At 46.6% G+C, this 27,961-nt stretch overlaps 1 protein-coding gene across 4 annotated transcripts in view; it reads right to left on the bottom strand.

The window, feature by feature from the left end:
• LOC120031179 (ATP-dependent translocase ABCB1-like) overlaps nucleotides 1-27,255 on the bottom strand; it is a 37,889-nt gene extending 10,634 nt beyond the window's left edge. The window contains exons 1-23 of one of the 4 annotated variants that reach the window (XM_038976802.1): nucleotides 27,008-27,255; nucleotides 26,453-26,522; nucleotides 26,150-26,243; nucleotides 17,405-17,561; nucleotides 16,774-16,822; nucleotides 11,420-11,611; nucleotides 10,040-10,211; nucleotides 9,772-9,896; nucleotides 9,205-9,376; nucleotides 7,612-7,725; nucleotides 5,120-5,230; nucleotides 4,901-5,026; nucleotides 4,529-4,732; nucleotides 4,047-4,217; nucleotides 3,664-3,825; nucleotides 3,327-3,503; nucleotides 2,856-3,002; nucleotides 2,595-2,699; nucleotides 2,338-2,415; nucleotides 1,225-1,308; nucleotides 958-1,161; nucleotides 739-839; nucleotides 426-566 (exon numbers count right to left, since the gene is read on the bottom strand). In XM_038976802.1, coding sequence (XP_038832730.1) covers nucleotides 426-566; nucleotides 739-839; nucleotides 958-1,161; nucleotides 1,225-1,308; nucleotides 2,338-2,415; nucleotides 2,595-2,699; nucleotides 2,856-3,002; nucleotides 3,327-3,503; nucleotides 3,664-3,825; nucleotides 4,047-4,217; nucleotides 4,529-4,732; nucleotides 4,901-5,026; nucleotides 5,120-5,230; nucleotides 7,612-7,725; nucleotides 9,205-9,376; nucleotides 9,772-9,896; nucleotides 10,040-10,211; nucleotides 11,420-11,611; nucleotides 16,774-16,822; nucleotides 17,405-17,561; nucleotides 26,150-26,243; nucleotides 26,453-26,514 — 2,948 coding nt within the window. In that variant the 5' untranslated portion in view covers nucleotides 26,515-26,522; nucleotides 27,008-27,255. Of the gene's footprint in view, nucleotides 1-425; nucleotides 567-738; nucleotides 840-957; nucleotides 1,162-1,224; nucleotides 1,309-2,337; nucleotides 2,416-2,594; nucleotides 2,700-2,855; nucleotides 3,003-3,326; nucleotides 3,504-3,663; nucleotides 3,826-4,046; nucleotides 4,218-4,528; nucleotides 4,733-4,900; nucleotides 5,027-5,119; nucleotides 5,231-7,611; nucleotides 7,726-9,204; nucleotides 9,377-9,771; nucleotides 9,897-10,039; nucleotides 10,212-11,419; nucleotides 11,612-16,773; nucleotides 16,823-17,404; nucleotides 17,562-26,149; nucleotides 26,244-26,452; nucleotides 26,523-27,007 lie in introns of those variants that run through there. The other 3 variants (XM_038976799.1, XM_038976800.1, XM_038976801.1) reach the window with 3 other exon arrangements.
• Between the last annotated feature and the right edge of the window lie 706 nt (nucleotides 27,256-27,961).

Below are 27,961 nucleotides of genomic sequence, written 5' to 3'. Positions count from 1 at the left end.
ACTACTGTACCTGAGCTGTATTGTACAATGTATACACAAATCCTCCACTACTGTACCTGAGCTGTATTGTACAATGTATACACAAATCCTCCACTACTGTACCTGAGCTGTATTGTACAATGTATACACAAATCCTCCACTACTGTACCTGAGCTGTATTGTACAATGTACACACACATCCTCCACTACTGTACCTGAGCTGTATTGTACAATGTATACACACAAATCCTCCACTACTGTACCTGAGCTGTATTGTACAATGTATACACAAGTCCTCCACTACTGTACCTGTGTCCTCCCAGCACCCATATTAGGGAAGCAATTGAGTCGTTCAATTGAGTCACATAGGAATAAGGCTATAAGGACAGTTGTGAACATTGACACATGACTGAAGTAACCCAATCAAAGGTAGCTGCTGTACTCACAGGAAGACATTTTCAAAGGTCATAATGCCTTCCTCTATGAGCCAGGCTCCGAAGCGGAAGCAGCCTGCATAGGCAAAGTAGATCATGGCCTGAGAGAAGGAGAATGTGATGCCATACACATGGGCCTTCTTCTGAGAGTTCCTACAGAGGAAAAGCGAGAGAGGGGGAGAGAGAGAGAGATTAAAGAGAGGGGTGATTACATAAACAAAAGTAATATAGTACATTTACAAGACTGACACTGTTGACACATTAAAAACACAGCAATGACTAGGACTTTTTATAATGGAAATTCTAAACTTTGTTGCACACGTACTTGTAAGGCACTATGAGGTTCTCCTGGTACAGAGACTCAAACTTCTGCTCTCTGGTGAGAGACGCCACCGTACGGATGTTCTCTATGGCCTCTGTGGCAATCTGACACACACACACACACTGGTTAGACTCGAGAGAAGAACGTATAGATATTCACTGTTGCAAATGTTGGGAGCTATGAAGAGAGTGAATAAGACTGTGTGTGTGAGTGGTTGTGTACCTTGCCAGCCTGTTCTAGCTCTTTCTTGTCTTTGACGGCGTGACCAGAGAGCATCTTCATCTGTATGCCTCCAGCTACAGCCATGACAGGTACCACACACAGGATGAGAAGAGTCAGCTGCCAGCCGTACACAAACGAGATGATCAGACTGGTGCCCAGGTTAGCCACGTTCTGGGCCAGAGTGGCCAAACGCACTCCTGTAGCCTGGAGAGGGAGGGAGGGTTAGTGTGTGTGTGTTGTGTGTTCATGTGTGTACTCACTACTTACCCCCTGTACTTGTGCTGCGTCTGTAGCCAGTCTAGTGGTGAGAGCTCCAACACTATTCTTGTGACTGTCATACCAGCCCAACTCCTACAGGAAAACGAAGAGAGTTACATGTTCAAATTGTCTCTATAACCTATTTGAGCCTTTATAAACACTCCATAAGCCCTATAACCTAAATAAGCCTAAATACACAGTCTTACCTTTATTAAACACTATACAAGCCTAAATACACAGTCTTACCTTTATTAAACACTCTATAGGCCTAAATAAACACATTTATTAAACACTCTATAGGCCTAAATAAACACATTTATTAAACACTCTATAGGCCTAAATAAACACCTTTATTAAACACTCTATAGGCCTAAATAAACACCTTTATTAAACACTCTATAGGCCTAAATAAACACATTTATTAAACACTCTATAGGCCTAAATACACAGTCTTACCTTTATTAAACACTCTATAGGCCTAAATAAACACATTTATTAAACACTCTATAGGCCTAAATAAACACCTTTATTAAACACTCTATAGGCCTAAATAAACACCTTTATTAAACACTCTATAGGCCTAAATAAACACATTTATTAAACACTCTATAGGCCTAAATAAACACCTTTATTAAACACTCTATAGGCCTAAATAAACACCTTTATTAAACACTCTATAGGCCTAAATAAACACATTTATTAAACACTCTATAGGCCTAAATAAACACCTTTATTAAACACTCTATAGGCCTAAATAAACACCTTTATTAAACACTCTATAGGCCTAAATAAACACATTTATTAAACACTCTATAGGCCTAAATACACAGTCTCACATTTATTAAACACTCTATAGGCCTAAATAAACACCTTTATTAAACACTCTATAGGCCTAAATAAACAGTCTCACCTTTATTAAACACTATATAAGTCTAAATAAACTGTCTCAACTTTATTAAATACCCTATAAGTCTAAATAAACACCTTTATTAAACACTCTATAAGCCTAAATAAACACCTTTATTAAATACCCTATAAGTCTAAATAAACACCTTTATTAAATACCCTATAAGTCTAAATAAACACCTTTATTAAACACTCTATAAGCCTAAATAAACTTGCCTGTCTCATCATGGCTTTAAAGGCCATCAGTCTCAGCTTCATGGTCAGAATCTCACCGGCCTTCCCAAAACAGAATCCCTGAAGAGAAGACAACCACGTATCACAGTCATAGTAAGTCAAACTTCAAGATGCTGTCCATCAATAGAAATACATTGGGGACCACTGACCTGCTGTAGGATAGATACAAACCCAAGCCCCTCCCACATTCTGTCACTCATTCATCATAGTATTTAGCATTAGGTGAGGTGTGTGCTTACCTGTAGGAACATGGTTATGAAGGAGACGACTCCAATGAGGGCGAACATGATAGAGTACAACGAGGAGCGTTGTCTAACTAGTTCCTGGTCTTGCTCTGCAAACACCTGAAACATGACAACAACACAAACATGATCATCTGAGGTGAGGCTATTTGATGGAATATGACTAATTCAACTTACAGTAATGAGAAGATGAATAAACTGAAATAAATGAGTAAACATAGAATGATGATATCTGGTATTAACTGATATTTAACATACAGCGATGATTTTAGAGAAGATGACAGCGAAGAGAGGCTGCATGCCCCCGTTGATAGTGGCACAGATCACACCAACCACCATATAGGGCCACTCAGGAAGGTTCAGCTTCAACACCTTCAGAAACGACACAGGAGGAATCTCCTCATCCTGGGGAGAGAGAGAGAGAGATAGAGAAGACAGAGAGAGAGAGAGGACGGAGAGAGAGAAGAGAGAGAGAAAGAGAGAAGACATAGAGTGAGAGGAAGGAGAGAGAAAGAGAGAGAGAAGATAGAGAAAGAAAGGAAGGAGAGAGAAGACAGAGAGAGAAAGGAAGGAGAGAGAAGAGAGAGAGAGAAAAGAAGGAGAGAGAGAGAGATCATCAGAAACATTCCAAATGGTACACCAATTATGTCCCACAGTGTGTCCACTACTGATCCTGGATTGAAATGGGAATATCCACTCTAGCTAGTACCTCTAGCTCCATAGCCTTACCTCTTCTTCCACCTCAGTCTTGTCCTCGTCTCCTTTCTCTGATCCGATGAAGGACGATCCCTTGGTAGATTTCCTCCGGATGAGGGTGGTCTCTGAGAACGGCATCATTGACGGACTCTTCTCCTCCAGAACCTGCTCCTCCACAGCCTCCTCGCCCTCCTCAGGACTCTTAAACGTCTGGAAGAACACAACAGAATAGAATATAGAGTAAAATGTGTGTATTTGTTTGTTATGTGGCGTGTGTGTGACACTGTTTTGATAACGCTGTTACCTAAATGGTGACGTAGATGCAAGATGTGTGAGGAGGGTGTGAGGAGGGTGTGTGTGTGTGTGTTACCTGCATGGTGACCAGTGTGTGGTAGACTCCTTCTTTTTCCATCAGTTGGCTGTGTGTTCCCAGCTCTACGATCTCTCCCTTCTGGAAGCCTGCGATGACATCAGCATTACGGATAGTAGACAGACGATGGGCCACCACGATGGTAGTACGACCCTGTCTCACCTGGAGGGGGAGGGAGGGAGGGAGGGAGTGGGGAGGGGAGGGAGGAGGAGGAAGGGGGAGTGAAAGGGAGGGAGGAGGAGGAAGGGGGAGTGAAAGGGAGGGAGGAGGGGGGCATAGCAATGTTTAGTAGATGTTGATAAACTGGTGCATGTGTGTGTGTGTGTGTGTGTGTGTGTGTGTGTGTGTGTGTGTGTGTGTGTGTGTGTGTGTGTGTCCTCTACCTTGTCCAAAGCAGCCTGTACGATGGTCTCACTCTCGGCGTCGAGGGCTGAGGTAGCCTCATCCAACAAGAGGATCTTGGGGTTGCGTACGAGAGCGCGTGCGATAGCGATCCTCTGTTTCTGTCCTCCACTCATCTGGGTTCCTCTGTCTCCAACTAGAGTCTCAAACTTCTGCTCAACAAAACAATACTATCAATATATTGTAATCAATCATTATCTAGCATTAGTTATAGTACTACCAATACTACTACTACACACACACACACACACACACACACACAGACGTACACATAGACATACACAGACAGACAGACAGACAGACAGACAGACAGACAGACAGACAGACAGACAGACAGACAGACAGACAGACAGACAGACAGACAGACAGACAGACAGACAGACAGACAGACAGACAGACAGACAGACAGACAGACAGACAGACAGACAGACAGACAGACAGACAGACAGACAGAGTAACGTACATCAGGTAGTGTCATGATGAAGTCGTAAGCGTTGGCCTCCCTAGCAGCCTGTTCTATCTCCTGATGTGTGACGTCAGGTCGTCCGTAGCGGATGTTCTCAGCGATGGTGGTAGCAAACAGGATGGGCTCCTGACTGACAACGCCAATCATCTCTCTCAGGAAGCGCACGTTCAGGGAGCGCACGTCATGACCATCTACACACACCTACAGAACACAGAGGGCATAGTTACAGAACCGGTACTGTGTGTGTGTGTGTGTGTGTGTGTGTGTGTGTGTGTGTGTGTGTGTGTGTGTGTGTGTGTGTGTGTGTGTGTGTGTGTGTGTGTGTGTGTGTGTGTGTGTGTGTGTGTGTGTGTTTTCCATGATACTCACTGATCCCTCTTGTGGATCATAGAACCGCTGCAGCAGCTGAACGGTGGTGCTTTTCCCACAGCCACTACTGCCTACCAGAGCTATGGTCTGGCCACTACGCACGCTCAGAGACATTCCTTTCAACACCTACAGAGACACACACAGAAACACACCATTTAACATCTACGAACATCTACTGGACATCAACACACACGCACACATAAAGGCAGCAGCACATACTTTGACGTGGGGTCGTGAGGGGTAGATGAAATGGATGTTGTTAAACTCTATGTTTCCTTTGATGACATCAGGCTTGTGGCCGTGGTCTGAGTAGCTGTTGATGTGGGGTTTCTGAACAGACAAACAACAACAGCAGTGAGACTTAGAACATAAACATAATCGTGTGAACATTCAAGCAGGTCACTAACTAATACTATTACTGTACACATAAATGATACCATAAAATACTACAAGCCTATTATATTGCCAGTAACTATTTTTCAACCAATATGGTGCGTGAGAAGAGTATCCTGGTTTATACAGCAGCATAAACACACACACAGAGGCCTGGTTTATACAGCAGCATAAAGACACACAGACACAGAGGCCTGGTTTATACAGCAGCATAAACACACACAGGCACAGAGGCCTGGTTTATACAGCAGCATAAACACATACAGACACAGAGGCCTGGTTTATGCAGCAGCAAAAACATCCCCTTCTGAAGACTCCCTGTATTCCTGACTGCTCAGTGGGGACAGATGTGTTATTCTACTGTGTGTTAAGCGCTCTACAGAGTCCAAAAAGTTTCCCCATTCACACCATAGACATTATATAAGTAGACAGCAATTCCAGCTGGAATTCAAGGCCCCGTTCAGAGCAGCCTGGAGATAAAATGGTGGGCCGAATCAGAAAGGATTGATTCTGGTGGGAGTGTGGTGATTGGTGATTGAGGACTGTGCTTTAGCCTCCTGCTCTCTACGCCCTTCTCTTTAAGTCCCCTCCCTCCACCCTCCTTCTTTCCATCAGACCTCCCTCTCTCTATGAGTCCCCCGCCTCTCTCCCTCCCTCTATGAGTCCCCCGCCTCTCTCTCCCCTCTCTCTATGAGTCCCCCGCCTCTCTCTCCCCTCTCTCTATGAGTCCCCCGCCTCTCTCCCCTCTCTCTATGAGTCCCCCGCCTCTCTCTCCCCTCTCTCTATGAGTCCCCCGCCTCTCTCTCCCCTCTCTCTATGAGTCCCCCGCCTCTCTCTCCCCTCTCTCTATGAGTCCCCCGCCTCTCTCTCCCCTCTCTCTATGAGTCCCCCGCCTCTCTCTCCCCTCTCTCTATGAGTCCCCCGCCTCTCTCTCCCCTCTCTCTATGAGTCCCCCGCCTCTCTCCCCTCTCTCTATGAGTCCCCCGCCTCTCTCTCCCCTCTCTCTATGAGTCCCCCGCCTCTCTCTCCCCTCTCTCTATGAGTCCCCCACCTCTCTCTCCCCTCTCAGAGGGACAATAGGAGGAAGAGTGTTAGCCAGAGGGCAGATTTATCTACGTGTTAGTTTAGCCCTGTTTATTTACACTAGTTTTCGTGTTACAGAGCATGAACAGTACGTGTGTGTGCCTGTCTGTTACAGTGTGTGTGTTAGTGTGTGTGTGTATGTTTGTGTGTCTGTACCAGGGAGTGTGTGTATGTCTCTCTCTCTCTCTCTCTCTCTCCCTCTTTCAGATCTTACAATATGTAAGTTCCCCTGGGTACCTCACCCTTCCACAGTTTCCCCTTGTTTTTGTCTTTGGTGTGTGTGTGTGTGTGTGTGTGTGTGTGTGTGTGTGTGTGTGTGTGTGTGTGTGTGTGTGTGTGTGTGTGTGTGTGTGTGTGTGTGTGTGTGCGTGCGTGCGTGCGCGAGTGTGTGTGTGTGTGTGATTGGGGGGAGAGTTCAAAGAATGTAACTTTGATTTGATTTGACTCTTGATAGTAAAAAGTTCGTTTTGCAACATAACATTTTGATGGTCAGGGTATTCATATTCAACCACGTTCCTCAGTGTGTATATACTGTATGTAAGCATGGTAAGAGCGGCTCTGTCTGTCTGACTGTGCGTTGTAAACTCAAGTCATCGTGAAACATTAACAATCGTGAACCATTCACAAACAACTAAGAACAGTCCATTCTGCTATAACCACAGTGATGCTTCGCTCTGTGTTAACCCTGATCAGCCCAGACTGTGTGTGTGTGTGTGTGTGTGTGTGTGTGTGTGTGTGTGTGTGTGTGTGTGTGTGTGTGTGTGTGTGTGTGTGTGTGTGTGTGTGTGTGTGTGTGTGTGTGTGTGTGTGTGTGTGTGCGTGTGCGAGTGTGTGTGATTGGGGGGAGAGTTCAAAGAATGTAACTTTGATTTGATTTGACTCTTGATAGTAAAAAGTTCGTTTTGCAACATAACATTTTGATGGTCAGGGTATTCATATTCAACCACGTTCCTCAGTGTGTATATACTGTATGTAAGCATGGTAAGAGCGGCTCTGTCTGTCTGACTGTGCGTTGTAAACTCAAGTCATCGTGAAACATTAACAATCGTGAACCATTCACAAACAACTAAGAACAGTCCATTCTGCTATAACCACAGTGATGCTTCGCTCTGTGTTAACCCTGATCAGCCCAGACTGTGTGTGTGTGTGTGTGTGTGTGTGTGTGTGTGTGTGTGTGTGTGTGTGTGTGTGTGTGTGTGTGTGTGTGTGTGTGTGTGTGTGTGTGTGTGTCTCACATTGTCGATGATGTTGTAGACTTTGTGTGCCGCTCCCCGGGCACTGGCGAAGGCCTGGACATTAGGAGAAGTCTGTCCCATGGCAAACGCCCCGATCAACACTGTGAAGAACACCTACAGGACATAAATAAACATCAGTGTGTGTGTGTGTGTGTGTGTGTGTGTGTGTGTGTGTGTGTGTGTGTGTGTGTGTGTGTGTGTGTGTGTGTGTGTGTGTGTGTGTGTGTGTGTGTGTGTGTGTGTGTGTAACTGTAGTAAACAAACACAAATTTGACCAACTCAGGACATTCTGTTAGTCCCTACAAGTTCACATTTGATTTCTAGTGGGGTTTAGTATTAAGGTTAGAATTAGGTTTAGGGTTAGGAGCTAGGGTTAATTCTAGGGTGAGGAGCTAGGGTTAATTCTAGGGTGAGGAGCTAGGGTTAATTCTAGGGTTAGGAGCTAGGGTTAATTCTAGGGTGAGGAGCTAGGGTTAATTCTAGGGTGAGGAGCTAGGGTTAATTCTAGGGTGAGGAGCTAGGGTTAATTCTAGGGTTAGGAGCTAGGGTTAATTCTAGGTTTATGAGCTAGGGTTAATTCTAGGTTTAGGAGCTAGGGTTAATTCTAGGGTGAGGAGCTAGGGTTAATTCTAGGTTTATGAGCTAGGATTAATTCTAGGGTTAGGAGCTAGGGTTAATTCTAGGGTGAGGAGCTAGGGTTAATTCTAGGGTGAGGAGCTAGGGTTAATTCTAGGGTGAGGAGCTAGGGTTAATTCTAGGGTTAGGAGCTAGGGTTAATTCTAGGTTTATGAGCTAGGGTTAATTCTAGGTTTATGAGCTAGGGTTAATTCTAGGTTTATGAGCTAGGGTTAATTCTAGAGTTAGGAGCTAGGGTTAATTCTAGGGTTAGGAGCTAGGGTTAATTCTAGGGTTAGGAGCTAGGGTTAATTCTAGGGTGAGGAGCTAGGGTTAATTCTAGGGTTAGGAGCTAGGGTTAATTCTAGGGTTAGGAGCTAGGGTTAATTCTAGAGTGAGGAGCTAGGGTTAATTCTAGGGTTAGGAGCTAGGGTTAATTCTAGGGTGAGGAGCTAGGGTTAATTCTAGGGTTAGGAGCTAGGGTTAATTCTAGGGTGAGGAGCTAGGGTTAATTCTAGGGTGAGGAGCTAGGGTTAATTCTAGGGTGAGGAGCTAGGGTTAATTCTAGGTTTATGAGCTAGGGTTAATTCTAGAGTGAGGAGCTAGGGTTAATTCTAGAGTGAGGAGCTAGGGTTAATTCTAGGGTTAGGAGCTAGGGTTAATTCTAGAGTGAGGAGCTAGGGTTAATTCTAGGGTTAGGAGCTAGGGTTAATTCTAGGGTGAGGAGCTAGGGTTAATTCTAGGGTGAGGAGCTAGGGTTAGCGTTAGAGTTAATGTTAGGTTTTGGGGTTAAGTTTAGGGGTTAGGGAAAATAAGATTTTGAATGGGACTGAATTGTGTATCCCCACTAGGTTAGTTATACAAGACTATATGTGTGTTTGTGTGTGTGTGTGTGTGTGTGTGTGTGTGTGTGTGTGTGTGTGTGTGTGTGTGTGTGTGTGTGTGTGTGTGTGTGTGTGTGTGTGTGTGTGTACTCACGGTGAGGACAGTTCCAATGGTGTATTCTCCAGATAGGATGAGTGTGCTGCCGTACCAGAAGGACAGAGCGTAGGACAGATAGATCATCAGGAAGGTGAAGCCCATGGCGATGTTAGCAGAGATGGCTTTACGGATCCCCATGTTCTTAGCATCCTCCAGGTTTTTCTCGTACCTGTGGTGCAAAACAACACACGCACACACAGAAACGCACACGCACAGGAATTGAAAGAGAGAGAAAAACACAGAGAGACAGAGGGAATGAGAGAGAGAAAGAGAGAGAGAGAGAGAGAGAGAGAGAGAGAGAGATGGTATACATATACAAACACACCACACTAATCCAATTGTCCTCCTCACTGATGGTTTTACACAGAGTGGTGTGGACTGGTCTATCCACTTATAGAACAATAACAACTACTGACTCTGCTCAGGCTAATGGTCTTCACAGCAGCAACAAGTCCTTTAGGAACATTATCCTGGTGACCTGTCTGTTGCCTTAGTTACCGCTCCTTTAACGTTAGCAAAAGTCTCCATTCTACCCCCCCCCCCCCCCCTCTCTCTCACACACACCTGGTTATCTCCTTCTGTTGTCCACCGAAAGCGAAGACTGTTCTGACAGAAGAGATCACCTCCTCAGCCACGGCTCCAGCTTTAGCATAAGCACTCTGCTCCAGGGATGTGAAGGACGTCAGTACCTAGAGACACACAACGGAGAAAGACCGTCAAGAGAGGTGTGTGTGTGTGTGTGTGTGTGTGTGTGTGTGTGTGTGTGTGTGTGTGTGTGTGTGTGTGTGTGTGTGTGTGTGTGTGTGTGTGTGTGTGTGTGTGTGTGGCCCACCTTGCTGAATATAAAAGCGGAGAAGCCCAGCACAGGACTGACAGCCAGAATGACAAGGGTGAGCTTCCATCCTTTGCTGAAGCCGATGATGAAGGAAGCGATGAAGGTGGTGAAGGACTGGATCAACATGCCCACCTTGTCACCTATCCCCTCGTTGATCTTATAGATGTCACTGTGGAGGGGAGGAAATACAGAATAAAACACATACACACACACACACACACACACACACACACACACACACACACACACACACACACACACACACACACACACACACACACACACACACACACTCCCATGCACACACACTCACAAACACACACACTCACAAACACACACACACACACACACACACACACACACACACACACATACACACATATACACACACACACTCATACACACACACACATCCACTCACACACAAATACACTCACTGTTACGGATACAAGTATTCTGTGTGTATCCTGTGTGTATTTCTTTTCTCTCCTTCTCCCCTACTCACAGGTGACAATCATCATTCCCCAATCAGTCATCAATCAGTCGCTAATCAGAAGACACCTGCTCCTTTTCTCCTACCCAATCACAGTCCCTTTCCCTTGGTTTAAAAACCCTGTCAGTTGTTTTCTCTAGAGTTCGATCTCTTTGTGTAGCAATCTCTCTGTAAATGCCATATGTTTGTAGACCTCTTGTGTGGTTTAGGATACATGTCACTTTGTCCCCACCTGTGAGTATTGTTTTTGTTATGGTGTTTGAGTGTTTGTTTGATGGTGGGAAAAGGGGGTAACCAAGATAAGACGCCCATGGGCATACACTACCCGTAGGTCAACTTTGTTAAATACACTAGTTAGAACTGGGCGGACCACCCACTGTATTTTTGGTTAGTTAGTTAGCTGTTATTGAAGTAGGCTAGTCTAGTTTAGGGGTGTTTTTGGATTATTATTCTTTCTTTCCTTGGGTCCAGCTCAGCCCCTTTTCCTGCCCCCCATTACCGTGTGTTTGTTAATAAACCCTGAGTTTGACGGTAAATTTAAGTTATCGTGGTTATTTCGTTCTCACCGTTACTTTGTCACTATTACACTTTGCATGAGTTATGTTACGGGTCCCATTACCATCCCCCCCTAGACTGTCGGGCCAAAGGGATTCGTAACATACACATACACACACACATACACTCACATACACACACACATACACGTATATACACACACACGCACATACATACACACGCACACACACATATACACACACGCATGTGCACACTCCCCATATTTGATTGAACAGGGCTGTTTAAACCCTGAAGCTACATCCAGATGGTAGCAATGTAAAAACACCTTCCCCTATAAACGCCAATCCATTCCTATAGGAGCTCCTCACTCTGTTAGGCGGGTGTTGAGTTCTCCCGTCTCGTTGACATCGAACCAGCCGATCTCCTGCTGCATGATGCAGTGGAAGAAGAGCTTCCTGAGGCGTTTGACCTGCCTGCCTGCGGCCAGGGTCCAGAAGGCCACCTGCATGTAGGCTGCTACCAACACCACCGCACCCATTATAGAGTAGTAGATAGCATGGCTGGAATACAGACATACAGCTGGTCAACACACACACATCCAGACATACAAAACCTTAATGATGGTTTGGAGATAATTGGGGCACAGGGGTACATCTTAGGGAATAATGACTTTGTAAACATGACGGTATGTGTGTTTACATTACGCAGGTGAATTTATACATATAAATCTATACAAAATACCATCCATTATGGAGTAAATAGCAAGGGGACTGAGGCACAAAGGCAGAGAGGTAAAGGTGATCTCTTGAAAATGCCATTTGACATTACAATTTATTTTATAGGGAAGTAGCTCCTTATCTGGGACCGGATCTTTAAATTCTGAGGCTCTGTATCTGTTCACATATCTGAAATATGTGTGTTTCAACGTTCTGTGGTTCAAAATAAAAGGTCCCACACAATCCTACCCTATGACATCATTAATGTCACGCCTGCTCCCACTCTCCCTGTCTGGCGCTCATTATGCGCAGCAGCGCTCATTGGACTCACCTGGACTCCTTCCCTTTCTTGATTGCCCCGTCTATAACTGTCTGCTTCCCCGTGTGTTCCCTGTGTCTGCAATAATGTCGTTGTGTGTTCCTGTCCAGACGCTGTCCTGTCCTGTTCCATGTTCGTGGTTAATTAAATGTTCACTCCCTGTACCTGCTTCTCGTCCCAGGCGTCGATCCTTACAATTAATATAATTAAAAGTAAAAACAGTGATTTTCAAAACCTGCAACGAGTTTCATTCCCGGGGGGAGTGGCTCCCCGCGTCACCGCTTCATCTCATTGTGTTTAACACTGTTTTCACATACAGTGCCTTCGGAAAGTATTCAGACCCCTTGACTTTTTCCACATTTTGTTACTTTACAGCCTTATTCTAAAATATGTTAAAAAAGAAAATTCCTCAGCAATCTACACACAAGACCCCATAATGACTAAGCTAAAACAGTTTTTTTGAAATTATTGCAAATTTATAAAAAAATATATTAAAAAAACAGAAATACCTTATTTACATAAGTATTCAGACCCTTTGCTATGAGACTCGAAATTAAGCTCAGGTGCGTCCTGTTTCCATTGATCATTCTTGAGATGTTTCTACAACTTGATTGGAGTCCACCTGTGGTAAATTTAATTGATTGGACATGATTTGGAAAGGCCCACACCTGTCTATATAAGGTCCCACAGTTGACAGTGCATGTCAGAGGAAAAACCAAGCCATGAGGTCAAAGGAATTGTCCGTAGAGTTCCGAGACAGGATTTTGTTGAGGCACAGACCTGGGGAAGGGTACCAAAACATTTCTGCAGCATTGAAGGTCCTCAAGAAGATGGTGGCCTCGATCATTCTTAAATGGAAGAAGTTTGGAACCACCAAGACTCTTCCTAGAGCGGGCCGCCTGGCCAAACTGAGCAATCGGGGGAGAAGGGCCTTGGTCAGGGAGGTGGTCACTCTGACAGAGCTCTAGAGTTCCTCTGTGGAGATGGGAGAACCTTCCAGAAGGACAACCATCTCTGCAGCACTCCACCAATCAGGCCTTTATGGTAGAGTGGCCAGACGGAAGCCACTCCTCAGTAAAAGGCACATGACAGCCCACTTGCAGCTTGGTTTGCCAAAAGGCACCTAAAGACTCTAAGACCATGAGAAACAAGATTCTCTGGTCTGCATCACTGCCTGGCATGGCAACTGCTCGGCCTCCGACCGCAAGGCCTTGTAGAGGGTAGTGTGTACGGCCCAGTACATCACCGGGGCCAAGCTCCTGCCATCCAGGACCTCTTTTTAAAAGTTTTATTTCACCTTTATTTAACCAGGTAGGCCAGACGAGAACAAGTTCTCATTTACAACTGCGACCTGGCCAAGATAAAGCAAAGCAGTGTGACAAAAACAACAACACAGAGTTACACATAAACAAACATACAGTCAATAACACAATAGAAAAATATATGTACAGTGTGTGCGAATGTAAAAGATTAGGGAGGTAAGGCAATAAATAGGCCATAGAGGTGAAATAATTACAATTTAGCATTAACACTGGAGTGATAGATGTGCAGATGATGATGTGCAAGTAGAGATACTGGGGTGCAAAAGAGCAAGAAGATAAATAACAATATGGGGATGACAGTGGGTGTGGTAGTTGGGTGTGCTATTTACAGATTGGCTGTGTACAGGTACAGTGATCGGTAAGCTGCTCTGACAGCTGATGCTTAAAGTTAGAGAGGGAGATTTAAGTCTCCAGCTTCAGTGATTTTTGCAATTCGTTCCAGTCATTGGCAGCAGAGAACTGGAAGGAAAGGAAGTGTTGGCTTTGGGGATGACCAGCGAAATATACCTGCTGGAGCGCGTGCTAGAGGTGGGTGTTGCTATAGTGACCAGTGAGCTGAGATAAGGCAGGGCTTTACCTAGGAAAGACCACTGGAGCCAGTGGATTTGGCGACGAATATGTAGCAAGGGCCAGCCAATGAGAGAATACAGGTCGCAGTGGTGGGTAGTATTTGGGGCTTTGGTGACAAAATGGATGGCACTGTGATAGACTACATCCAGTTTGCTGAGTAGAGTGTTGGAGGTTATTTTGTAAATGACATCGCTGAAGTTAAGGATCGGTAGGATAGTCAGTTTTACGAGGGTATGTTTGGCAGCATGAGTGAAGGATGTTTTGTTGCGAAATAGGAAGCCGATTCTAGATTTAATTTTGGATTGGAGATGTTTGATGTGAGTCTGGAAGGAGAGTTTACAGTCTAACCAGACACCTAGGTATTTGTAGTTGTCCACATATTCTAAGTCAGAACTGTCCAGAGCAGTGATGCTAGTCGGGCGGGTGGGTGCGGGCAGCAATCGGTTGAAGAGCATGCATTTAGTTTTACTAGCATTTAAAAGCAGTTGGAGGCCTCGGAAGGAATGTTGTATGGCATTTAAGCTCGTTTAGAGGTTTGTTAAGACAGTGTCCAAAGAAGGGCCAGAGGTATACAGAATGGTGTCGTCTGCATAGAGGTGGATCAGAGAATCACCAGCAGCAAGAGCGACATCATTGATATATACAGAGAAAAGAGTCGGCCCGAGAATTGAACCCTGTGGCACCCCCATAGAGAATGCAGAGGTCCGGACAACAGGCCCTCCGATTTGACACACTGAACTCTATCTGAGAAGTAGTTGGTGAACCAGGTGAGGCAGTCATTTGAGAAACCAAGGCTATTGAGTCTGCCGATAAGAATGCGATGATTGACAGAGTCGAAAGTCTTGGCCAGGTCGATGAAGACGGCTGTCTTTTATCAATGGCGGTTATGATATCGTTTAGGACCTTGAGCGTGGCTGAGGTGCACCCATGACCAGCTCAGAAACCAGATTGCATAGTGGAGAAGGTACGGTGGGATTCAAAATGGTTGGTGATCTGTTTGTTAACTTGGCTTTCGAAGATTTTAGAAAGGCAGGGCAGGATGGATATAGATCTATAACAGTTTGGGTCTAGAGTGTCTCCACCTTTGAAGAGGGGGATGACCATGGCAGCTTTCCAATCTTTGGGGATCTCAGACGATACAAAAGAGAGGTTGAACAGGCTAGTAATAGGGGTTGCAACAATTTCTGCGGATAATTTTAGAAAGAGAGGGTCCAGATTGTCTAGCCCAGCTAATTTGTAGGGATCCAGATTTTGCAGCTCTTTCAGAACATCAGCTGTCTGGATTTAGGTGAAGGAGAAGCAAGGGGGGGGGGTTGGGCAAGTTGCTGCAGGGGGTGCAGAGCTGTTGGCCAGGGTAGGGGTAGCCAGGTGGAAAGCATGGCTAGCCGTAGAAAAATGCTTATTGAAATGATCGATTATTGTAATTGGAATTAGTGCTACAGGATGCAAATTTCTGTTTGAAAAAGCCAGCCTTAGCTTTCGTAAGTCCCAGTCTACACCAGGCGGTGTCAGAGGAAGGCCCTAAAAATTGTCAAAGACTCCAGCCACCCTAGTCATAGACTGTTCTCTCTGCTACTGCACGGCAAGCGGTACTGGAGCGCCAAGTCTAGCTCCAAGAGGCTTCTAAACAGCTTCTACCACCAAGCCATAAGACTCCTGAACAGCTAATCAGATGGCTACCCAGACTATTTGCATTACCCCCTCCCCTCACTCTACGCTGCTGCTACTCTCTGTTATTATCTATGCATAGTCACTTTAATAACTCTACCTACATGTACATATTCAGCGTATGTGACAAATTAAATTTGATTTGATTTGATGTAACCAAGATTGAACACTTTGGCCTGAATGCCAAGCGTCACGTCTGGAGGAAACCTGGCACCATCCCTACGGTGAAGTATGGTGGTGGCAGCATCATGCTGTGGGGATGTTTTTCAGCAGCAGGGACTGGGAGACTAGTCAGGATTGAGGCAAAGATGACAGAGAAAATTACAGAGAGATCCTTGATGAAAACCTGCTCCAGAGCGCTCAGGACCTCAGACTGGGGCGAAGATTCCCCTTCCAACATGACAACGACCCTAAGCACACAGCCAAGACAACGCAGGAGTGGCTTCGGGACAAGTCTCTGAATGTCCTTGAGTGGCCAAGCCAGAGCCCGGACTTGAACCCGATCAAACGTCTCTGGAGAGACCTGAAAATAGCTGTGCAGCAACGCTCCCCATCCAATCTGACAGAGCTTTAGAGGATCTGCAGAGAAGAATGGGAGAAACTCCCCAAGCTTGTAACGTCATACCCAAGAAGACTTGAAGCTGTAATCATTTTCAAAGGTGCTTCAACAAAGTCCTGAGTAAATGGTCTGAATACTTATGTGAATGTGATATTTCAGTTGAATTTTTTTTATAAATTAGCAAACCTTTCCAAAACAAAATTTTTCTTTGTCCTTATGGGGTATTGTGTGTAGACTGATGAGAGGAAAAAAACGATTTCATCAATTTTAGAATAAGCCTGTAACGTAACAAAATGTGGGAAAAGTCAAGGGGTCTGAATAATTTCCGCATGTAGACACTGGTATGGTGCTGGAGATAATGAATAGGAGGTTGAAAAGTGGTGGAATTGCCCTTTAACTATGCAGTTCACCCTGTCTAGGTTATGAAAATAGATTAAGTCCAAGTTCCCGTGAGATACTGTGAGAATTTGCGGACTCACGGATACAGAGCCTCTGAAATAAATCCGGTCAAAGATCAGGAACTACTCCCTTCTTGGTCAAGTGAAATATCATTGAGTCTTAGCCTCACCCCGTCATCTCCTCTCCCAGAGTGGTGTTGGAAACAGGGAACGTGATGTCTAGAGCAGGAAAAGATGTGACAGTTAGACAGTTAAAGGGCAATTCCACCACTTTTCAACCTCATGTTCATTATCTCCAACACCAAACCAGTGTCTATATGTGAAAACAGCCTGTTTCTATGATCTGTGGTTAAAAAGACAAGAAGAAAGGTACTAAAAAAATAGTTATCTGTGACAAAACACAGTGATTTTCAAAACTTGCAATGAGTTTCTAGCCAGAGGGTATTTTCTTGCTCCCCGCATCACCTCAAATCTCATATTGTTTGAAAATCACTGTTTTTTTAAAATGTTTTAGCTTTTTATGATGTCATCAAGTATAACTATTTAACTTGATATTTTTTCCATTTTTTTTTTTGAAATGCGTCGTTTTCACATGTAGGCACTGGTATTGTGTTGGAGATGAAAATGAGGTTGAAAAGTGGTGGCGTTGTCCTTTAAGAGTGTGTGTATGTGTGTGTGTGCGTGCGTGCGTGCGTGCGTGCGTGCGTGCGTGCGTGCGTGCGTGCGTGCGTGCGTGCGTGCGTGCGTGCGTGCGTGCGTGCGTGTGTGTGTGTGTAGGTGTGTGTGTAGGGACTGACTCACTGGTGAAGTTATTCTGTGTCTGTATGGAGTCTCCTATGAAGCTGTCAGTCATGTCCCCAAAGACGATACACATGAGAGGGAGGACCGTTCCATTAACCATAGCCATGATGGTCCCCAGCACAATCATCAGCCTGTCCCAACCATCAGCAAACCTGAACTATAGAGGCATGGGGGAGGAGGAGCGAGAGTGAGGGGCAGGGTGGGGATATGAGGAAAGTGAGAGATTGGGAAGGAGAGAGAGAAAGGGAGTGAGAAGGGGCAGGGGAGAGGTAAGGGGATAAAGAATTAAAGGGGGGTAAGGATAAGTGGAGAGGAAAGGGGACAGAGATGGACAGATGCGCAGAGAGAGAAAGAGAACATATGAAGGTAATGAATACTCTGAGTCATTTTGTATGTAGAACTCTATACTTTTGTATGTAGAGGCTCCTAACCAGAGGAAATTTTACATTCTGCTATTCTACTGGCCCAACAGGGGAACAGAGGAAATTCAACCTTCAGCTATTCTACAGGCCCAGCAGGGGACCAGAGGAAATTCAACCTTCAGCTATTCTACTGGCCCAGCAGGGGACCAGAGGAAATTAAACCTTCAGCTATTCTACTGGCCCAACAGGGGACCAGAGGAAATGCAACCTTCAGCTATTCTACTGGCCCAGCAGGGGACCAGAGGAAATTAAACCTTCAGCTATTCTACTGGCCCAGCAGGGGACCAGAGGAAATTAAACCTTCAGCTATTCTACTGGCCCAACAGGGGACCAGAGGAAATTCAACTTTCAGCTATTCTACTGGCCCAGCAGGGGACCAGAGGAAATTAAACCTTCAGCTATTCTACTGGCCCAGCAGGGGACCAGAGGAAATTCAACCTTCAGCTATTCTACTGGCCCAGCAGGGGACCAGAGGAAATTAAACCTTCAGCTATTCTACTGGCCCAGCAGGGGACCAGAGGAAATTAAACCTTCAGCTATTCTACTGGCCCAGCAGGGGACCAGAGGAAATGCAACCCTCAGCTATTCTACTGGCCCATCAGGGGACCAGAGGAAATTCAACCTTCAGCTATTCTACTGGCCCAGCAGGGGACCAGAGGAAATTAAACCTTCAGCTATTCTACTGGCCCAGCAGGGGACCAGAGGAAATGCAACCTTCAGCTATTCTACTGGCCCAGCAGGGGAACAGAGGAAATTAAACCTTCAGCTATTCTACTGGCCCAACAGGGGACCAGAGGAAATTAAACCTTCAGCTATTCTACTGGCCCAGCAGGGGACCAGAGGAAATTAAACCTTCAGCTATTCTACTGGCCCAGCAGGGGACCAGAGGAAATTAAACCTTCAGCTATTCTACTGGCCCAGCAGAGGACCAGAGGAAATTCAACCTTCAGCTATTCTACTGGCCCAGCAGGGGACCAGAGGAAATTAAACCTTCAGCTATTCTACTGGCCCAGCAGGGGACCAGAGGAAATGCAACCTTCAGCTATTCTACTGGCCCAGCAGGGGACCAGAGGAAATTAAACCTTCAGCTATTCTACTGGCCCAACAGGGGACCAGAGGAAATGCAACCTTCAGCTATTCTACTGGCCCAGCAGGGGACCAGAGGAAATTAAACCTTCAGCTATTCTACTGGCCCAGCAGGGGACCAGAGGAAATTCAACCTTCAGCTATTCTACTGGCCCAGCAGGGGACCAGAGGAAATTCAACTTTCAGCTATTCTACTGGCCCAGCAGGGGACCAGAGGAAATTAAACCTTCAGCTTTTCTACTGGCCCAACAGGGGACCAGAGGAAATGCAACCTTCAGCTATTCTACTGGCCCAGCAGGGGACCAGAGGAAATTAAACCTTCAGCTATTCTACTGGCCCAGCAGGGGACCAGAGGAAATTCAACCTTCAGCTATTCTACTGGCCCAGCAGGGGACCAGAGGAAATTAAACCTTCAGCTATTCTACTGGCCAGCAGGGGACCAGAGGAAATTAAACCTTCAGCTATTCTACTGGCCCAGCAGGGGACCAGAGGAAATGCAACCCTCAGCTATTCTACTGGCCCATCAGGGGACCAGAGGAAATTCAACCTTCAGCTATTCTACTGGCCCAGCAGGGGACCAGAGGAAATGCAACCTTCAGCTATTCTACTGGCCCAGCAGGGGAACAGAGGAAATTAAACCTTCAGCTATTCTACTGGCCCAACAGGGGACCAGAGGAAATTAAACATTCAGCTATTCTACTGGCCCAGCAGGGGACAGAGGAAATTAAACCTTCAGCTATTCTACTGGCCCAGCAGGGGACCAGAGGAAATTAAACCTTCAGCTATTCTACTGGCCCAGCAGGGGACCAGAGGAAATTAAACCTTCAGCTATTCTACTGGCCCAGCAGGGGACCAGAGGAAATTCAACCTTCAGCTATTCTACTGGCCCAGCAGGGGACCAGAGGAAATTAAACCTTCAGCTATTCTACTGGCCCAGCAGGGGACCAGAGGAAATGCAACCTTCAGCTATTCTACTGGCCCAGCAGGGGACCAGAGGAAATGCAACCTTCAGCTATTCTACTGGCCCAGCAGGGGACCAGAGGAAATTAAACCTTCAGCTATTCTACTGGCCCAGCAGGGGACCAGAGGAAATTAAACCTTCAGCTATTCTACTGGCCCAGCAGGGGACCAGAGGAAATTCAACCTTCAGCTATTCTACTGGCCCAGCAGGGGACCAGAGGAAATTAAACCTTCAGCTATTCTACTGGCCCAGCAGGGGACCAGAGGAAATGCAACCTTCAGCTATTCTACTGGCCCAGCAGGGGACCAGAGGAAATTAACCTTCAGCTATTCTACTGGCCCAACAGGGGACCAGAGGAAATGCAACCTTCAGCTATTCTACTGGCCCAGCAGGGGACCAGAGGAAATTAAACCTTCAGCTATTCTACTGGCCCAGCAGGGGACCAGAGGAAATTCAACCTTCAGCTATTCTACTGGCCCAGCAGGGGACCAGAGGAAATTCAACTTTCAGCTATTCTACTGGCCCAGCAGGGGACCAGAGGAAATTAAACCTTCAGCTTTTCTACTGGCCCAACAGGGGACCAGAGGAAATGCAACCTTCAGCTATTCTACTGGCCCAGCAGGGGACCAGAGGAAATTAAACCTTCAGCTATTCTACTGGCCCAGCAGGGGACCAGAGGAAATTCAACCTTCAGCTATTCTACTGGCCCAGCAGGGGACCAGAGGAAATTAAACCTTCAGCTATTCTACTGGCCCAGCAGGGGACCAGAGGAAATTAAACCTTCAGCTATTCTACTGGCCCAGCAGGGGACCAGAGGAAATGCAACCCTCAGCTATTCTACTGGCCCATCAGGGGACCAGAGGAAATTCAACCTTCAGCTATTCTACTGGCCCAGCAGGGGACCAGAGGAAATTAAACCTTCAGCTATTCTACTGGCCCAGCAGGGGACCAGAGGAAATGCAACCTTCAGCTATTCTACTGGCCCAGCAGGGGAACAGAGGAAATTAAACCTTCAGCTATTCTACTGGCCCAACAGGGGACCAGAGGAAATTCAAACCTTCAGCTATTCTACTGGCCCAGCAGGGGACCAGAGGAAATTAAACCTTCAGCTATTCTACTGGCCCAGCAGGGGACCAGAGGAAATTAAACCTTCAGCTATTCTACTGGCCCAGCAGGGGACCAGAGGAAATTCAACCTTCAGCTATTCTACTGGCCCAGCAGGGGACCAGAGGAAATTAAACCTTCAGCTATTCTACTGGCCCAGCAGGGGACCAGAGGAAATGCAACCTTCAGCTATTCTACTGGCCCAGCAGGGGACCAGAGGAAATGCAACCTTCAGCTATTCTACTGGCCCAGCAGGGGACCAGAGGAAATTAAACGTTCAGCTATTCTACTGGCCCAACAGGGGACCAGAGGAAATTAAACCTTCAGCTATTCTACTGGCCCAACAGGGGACCAGAGGAAATTAAACCTTCAGCTATTCTACTGGCCCAACAGGGGACCAGAGGAAATTAAACCTTCAGCTATTCTACTGGCCCAACAGGGGACCAGAGGAAATTAAACCTTCAGCTATTCTACTGGCCCAACAGGGGACCAGAGGAAATTAAACCTTCAGCTATACTACTGGCCCAACAGGGGACCAGAGGAAATTAAACCTTCAGCTATTCTACTGGCCCAGCAGGGGACCAGAGGAAATTAAACCTTCAGCTATTCTACTGGCCCAACAGGGGACCAGAGGAAATTAAACCTTCAGCTATTCTACTGGCCCAACAGGGGACCAGAGGAAATGCAACCTTCAGCTATTCTACTGGCCCAGCAGGGGACCAGAGGAAATGCAACCTTCAGCTATTCTACTGGCCCAGCAGGGGACCAGAGGAAATTAAACCTTCAGCTATTCTACTGGCCCAGCAGGGGACCAGAGGAAATTCAACCTTCAGCTATTCTACTGGCCCAGCAGGGGACCAGAGGAAATTCAACCTTCAGCTATTCTACTGGCCCAGCAGGGGACCAGAGGAAATTAAACCTTCAGCTATTCTACTGGCCCAGCAGGGGACCAGAGGAAATTAAATCTTCAGCTATTCTACTGGCCCAGCAGGGGACCAGAGGAAATGCAACCTTCAGCTATTCTACTGGCCCAGCAGGGGACCAGAGGAAATGCAACCTTCAGCTATTCTACTGGCCCAGCAGGGGTCCAGAGGAAATGCAACCTTCAGCTATTCTACTGGCCCAGCAGGGGACCAGAGGAAATTAAACCTTCAGCTATTCTACTGGCCCAACAGGGGACCAGAGGAAATTAAACCTTCAGCTATTCTACTGGCCCAGCAGGGGACCAGAGGAAATTCAACCTTCAGCTATTCTACTGGCCCAGCAGGGGACCAGAGGAAATTAAACCTTCAGCTATTCTACTGGCCCAGCAGGGGACCAGAGGAAATGCAACCTTCAGCTATTCTACTGGCCCAGCAGGGGACCAGAGGAAATTAAACCTTCAGCTATTCTACTGGCCCAGCAGGGGACCAGAGGAAATTCAACCTTCAGCTATTCTACTGGCCCAGCAGGGGACCAGAGGAAATTAAACCTTCAGCTATTCTACTGGCCCAGCAGGGGACCAGAGGAAATTAAACCTTCAGCTATTCTACTGGCCCAGCAGGGGACCAGAGGAAATTAAACCTTCAGCTATTCTACTGGCCCAGCAGGGGACCAGAGGAAATTAAACCTTCAGCTATTCTACTGGCCCAGCAGGGGACCAGAGGAAATGCAACCTTCAGCTATTCTACTGGCCCAGCAGGGGACCAGAGGAAATGCAACCTTCAGCTATTCTACTGGCCCAGCAGGGGACCAGAGGAAATGCAACCTTCAGCTATTCTACTGGCCCAACAGGGGACCAGAGGAAATGCAACCTTCTGCTATTCTACTGGCCCAGCAGGGGACCAGAGGAAATTAAACTTTCAGCTATTCTACAGGCCCAGCAGGGGACCAGAGGAAATTCAAACTTCAGCTATTCTACTGGCCCAGCAGGGGACCAGAGGAAATGCAACCTTCAGTAATTCTACTGGCCCAGCAGGGGACCAGAGGAAATGCAACCTTCAGCTATTCTACTGGCCCAGCAGGGGACCAGAGGAAATTAAACCTTCAGCTATTCTACTGGCCCAGCAGGGGACCAGAGGAAATGCAACCTTCAGCTATTCTACTGGCCCAGCAGGGGACCAGAGGAAATGCAACCTTCAGCTATTCTACTGGCCCAGCAGGGGACCAGAGGAAATGCAACCTTCAGCTATTCTACTGGCCCAGCAGGGGACCAGAGGAAATTCAACCTTCAGCTAATCTACTGGCCCAGCAGGGGACCAGAGGAAATGCAACCCTCAGCTATTCTACTGGCCCATCAGGGGACCAGAGGAAATTCAACCTTCAGCTATTCTACTGGCCCAGCAGGGGACCAGAGGAAATTAAACCTTCAGCTATTCTACTGGCCCAGCAGGGGACCAGAGGAAATGCAACCTTCAGCTATTCTACTGGCCCAGCAGGGGAACAGAGGAAATTAAACCTTCAGCTATTCTACTGGCCCAACAGGGGACCAGAGGAAATTAAACCTTCAGCTATTCTACTGGCCCAGCAGGGGACCAGAGGACATTAAACCTTCAGCTATTCTACTGGCCCAGCAGGGGACCAGAGGAAATTAAACCTTCAGCTATTCTACTGGCCCAGCAGGGGACCAGAGGAAATTCAACCTTCAGCTATTCTACTGGCCCAGCAGGGGACCAGAGGAAATTAAACCTTCAGCTATTCTACTGGCCCAGCAGGGGACCAGAGGAAATGCAACCTTCAGCTATTCTACTGGCCCAGCAGGGGACCAGAGGAAATGCAACCTTCAGCTATTCTACTGGCCGAGCAGGGGACCAGAGGAAATTAAACGTTCAGCTAGTCTACTGGCCCAACACGGGACCAGAGGAAATTAAACCTTCAGCTATTCTACTGGCCCAACAGGGGACCAGAGGAAATTAAACCTTCAGCTATTCTACTGGCCCAACAGGGGACCAGAGGAAATTAAACCTTCAGCTATTCTACTGGCCCAACAGGGGACCAGAGGAAATTAAACCTTCAGCTATTCTACTGGCCCAACAGGGGACCAGAGGAAATTAAACCTTCAGCTATACTACTGGCCCAACAGGGGACCAGAGGAAATTAAACCTTCAGCTATTCTACTGGCCCAGCAGGGGACCAGAGGAAATTAAACCTTCAGCTATTCTACTGGCCCAACAGGGGAACAGAGGAAATTAAACCTTCAGCTATTCTACTGGCCCAACAGGGGACCAGAGGAAATGCAACCTTCAGCTATTCTACTGGCCCAGCAGGGGACCAGAGGAAATGCAACCTTCAGCTATTCTACTGGCCCAGCAGGGGACCAGAGGAAATTAAACCTTCAGCTATTCTACTGGCCCAGCAGGGGACCAGAGGAAATTCAACCTTCAGCTATTCTACTGGCCCAGCAGGGGACCAGAGGAAATTCAACCTTCAGCTATTCTACTGGCCCAGCAGGGGACCAGAGGAAATTAAACCTTCAGCTATTCTACTGGCCCAGCAGGGGACCAGAGGAAATTAAATCTTCAGCTATTCTACTGGCCCAGCAGGGGACCAGAGGAAATGCAACCTTCAGCTATTCTACTGGCCCAGCAGGGGACCAGAGGAAATGCAACCTTCAGCTATTCTACTGGCCCAGCAGGGGTCCAGAGGAAATGCAACCTTCAGCTATTCTACTGGCCCAGCAGGGGACCAGAGGAAATTAAACCTTCAGCTATTCTACTGGCCCAACAGGGGACCAGAGGAAATTAAACCTTCAGCTATTCTACTGGCCCAGCAGGGGACCAGAGGAAATTCAACCTTCAGCTATTCTACTGGCCCAGCAGGGGACCAGAGGAAATTAAACCTTCAGCTATTCTACTGGCCCAGCAGGGGACCAGAGGAAATGCAACCTTCAGCTATTCTACTGGCCCAGCAGGGGACCAGAGGAAATTAAACCTTCAGCTATTCTACTGGCCCAGCAGGGGACCAGAGGAAATTCAACCTTCAGCTATTCTACTGGCCCAGCAGGGGACCAGAGGAAATTAAACCTTCAGCTATTCTACTGGCCCAGCAGGGGACCAGAGGAAATTAAACCTTCAGCTATTCTACTGGCCCAGCAGGGGACCAGAGGAAATTAAACCTTCAGCTATTCTACTGGCCCAGCAGGGGACCAGAGGAAATGCAACCTTCAGCTATTCTACAGGCCCAGCAGGGGACCAGAGGAAATTAAACCTTCAGCTATTCTACTGGCCCAGCAGGGGACCAGAGGAAATTAAACCTTCAGCTATTCTACTGGCCCAGCAGGGGACCAGAGGAAATGCAACCTTCAGCTATTCTACTGGCCCAGCAGGGGACCAGAGGAAATGCAACCTTCAGCTATTCTACTGGCCCAACAGGGGACCAGAGGAAATGCAACCTTCTGCTATTCTACTGGCCCAGCAGGGGACCAGAGGAAATTAAACTTTCAGCTATTCTACAGGCCCAGCAGGGGACCAGAGGAAATTCAAACTTCAGCTATTCTACTGGCCCAGCAGGGGACCAGAGGAAATGCAACCTTCAGCTATTCTACTGGCCCAGCAGGGGACCAGAGGAAATGCAACCTTCAGCTATTCTACTGGCCCAGCAGGGGACCAGAGGAAATTAAACCTTCAGCTATTCTACTGGCCCAGCAGGGGACCAGAGGAAATGCAACCTTCAGCTATTCTACTGGCCCAGCAGGGGACCAGAGGAAATGCAACCTTCAGCTATTCTACTGGCCCAGCAGGGGACCAGAGGAAATGCAACCTTCAGCTATTCTACTGGCCCAGCAGGGGACCAGAGGAAATTCAACCTTCAGCTATTCTACTGGCCCAGCAGGGGACCAGAGGAAATTAAACCTTCAGCTATTCTACTGGCCCAGCAGGGGACCAGAGGAAATGCAACCTTCAGCTATTCTACTGGCCCAGCAGGGGACCAGAGGAAACAGACCCCTCCCCAACCCCCCCTATTTCCACATTCATGTCTGATCTGGGTTCCAACTTTACACGCATGCAAGCACGTTGCACGCACACGTTCACATGCAGGCACACAGTCACATGCACACACCTTCGCACAACCAACCACCCACACACACACACACACACACACACACACACACACAATACCTCAGGGCCCTGATAATAAATAGTCTACAGTGTGTAAAGCTGGAGAAGTATGTGACAGTTTGTCTAGGCTACTCACCAGAGCTATGGCGCCAATCATCGGCATCTTTGGCTCTTTCTCCTTTCCCCCCTTTTTCTCTTCATCTTTATCCTCTCTAGAAGAAACAGAATATCTACAACATCATTTTATAAATCAATTTTATATAATTATCTTTCAATTTTAAAAACGGCAGATAAAGTTATTAAGTTAGTTAACTCAGGAACTAGACCGTAATTCCAATGAAGGAATAATAATACAAATCGATGTTATACCGACTATAGAAACAATTGTTGACAAAATACAAACACCCAAAGACAACATTCTCAGCACCTAAATATTTACCCAATGTCTCCGTTTTGCTCAATCTTGACTTTGGCCACGGCTATCTCGTCCTTCTTGCCCATGTCTGGGTCTAATGGCATGTAGGACACAATACAGACAGGTACAACCGTACAGGTGAGATCACAAAGACGTATAACGGTAAGATATTTAAGCGTCCTCAAGAGTCTGGGGAAATACAAACTTTGACACCTGCAATAAAGTATTTAAGGGGCTAACCCACAGGCTGAACTCATCATGGGCGTGCGTGCGAATTCATTTTTTAAATGATAACGAACTGGTTGCATGATACTGACTCCGGTTCATAATATCTTGACCACAGGACTAGAATGAGATTATATTTCTATGGTCTGCACTGGGTAGTGAATTAACACCCTCAATATGCCCCAGAAGTTTACATCATATTTATTAAGCCTACTTTTGAAATAGTTTTGTAGTATAGGCTATAGTCTAGACTTGTCTTGTAGGCTATTAGAAAAAGCAGTTGACATTACAAAGTGTAACGGAAGATCCGGTCGAGCGCATTAAAAATACATAATGGTTGTTAGATAAACTCACCGCTTCTTTCCTGCCACGTCGCACAGGATCTCTCTCTTCCCTCGTTTCTATTTTTGACAATAGTTGGTCCACTCTCGGTGCTTACCCCCCAGCTCCGGTGCTGTCCTCTCTTTGTCTACCTCTGTTTCGTTCTCCCAATAGAGAAACAAGGGAGGCAGCAGCGCTTCTCTTATATCATAGTTACACGGGGGTGACATCATTTACTGCCGCGTGCCGCCCCTGCTCAAATCACACCTTCTGATGTCCACCAAACGTCTGTCTGTCCTTGACTTCGACGTCAGGAGCTGCTTTAAGGGGGGCGACAATGACCTATAGGGTAATGGCTGAGTGTGTGTCTTTGTTATTACATTAGATACCGGACATGGCCATCTCATGTTGCCGCTATTTGAGAGACAACCACCGCTATATTATTTTTCTCTCTCACAACATCGTGAACCAACAGTGGGCATCCATATAACCAATGTCCAATCTCTTATAAAGAATGGAGAGCCTACCAGTTCAGCAAAATGAACATCTTATTGACTGTTTCATCTATTGACGTGCCTAGAACCCAGAGTGAACAATGACTATAAATGATCTAGGACTAGCCTATAGTAAAACTCCCGAGTAGTGCAGTGGTCAAAGGCACTGCATCTCAGTGCAAGAGGGGTCACTACAGTCCCTGGTTCGATTCCAGGCTGTATCACATCTGGCCGTGATTGGGAGTCCCATAGGGCAGTGCACAATTGGCCCAGCATCATCTGGGTTTGGCCAGTGTAGGCAGGCATTGTAAATACGAATATGTTCTTAAATTACTTGCCTAGTTAAATAAAATAAAAATTGAGTTACTATCACACTCCAATGCCCCTTACCTCTACTTGTAATTGTTCAGCTTTAGGCCAAAACAGTTTCTGTTATTAATTACATTGAGAACACACACTGTAAAAAAAAGAAACCCCACAAATCTATTGTTTC

Source organism: Salvelinus namaycush, chromosome 37, assembly GCF_016432855.1.
Source record: "Salvelinus namaycush isolate Seneca chromosome 37, SaNama_1.0, whole genome shotgun sequence".
In the NCBI taxonomy this organism is placed as follows: domain Eukaryota; kingdom Metazoa; phylum Chordata; class Actinopteri; order Salmoniformes; family Salmonidae; genus Salvelinus; species Salvelinus namaycush.
The sequence above is the reverse complement of the archived record's forward strand: the minus strand, read 5'-3'. Positions and strand labels throughout refer to the sequence as shown.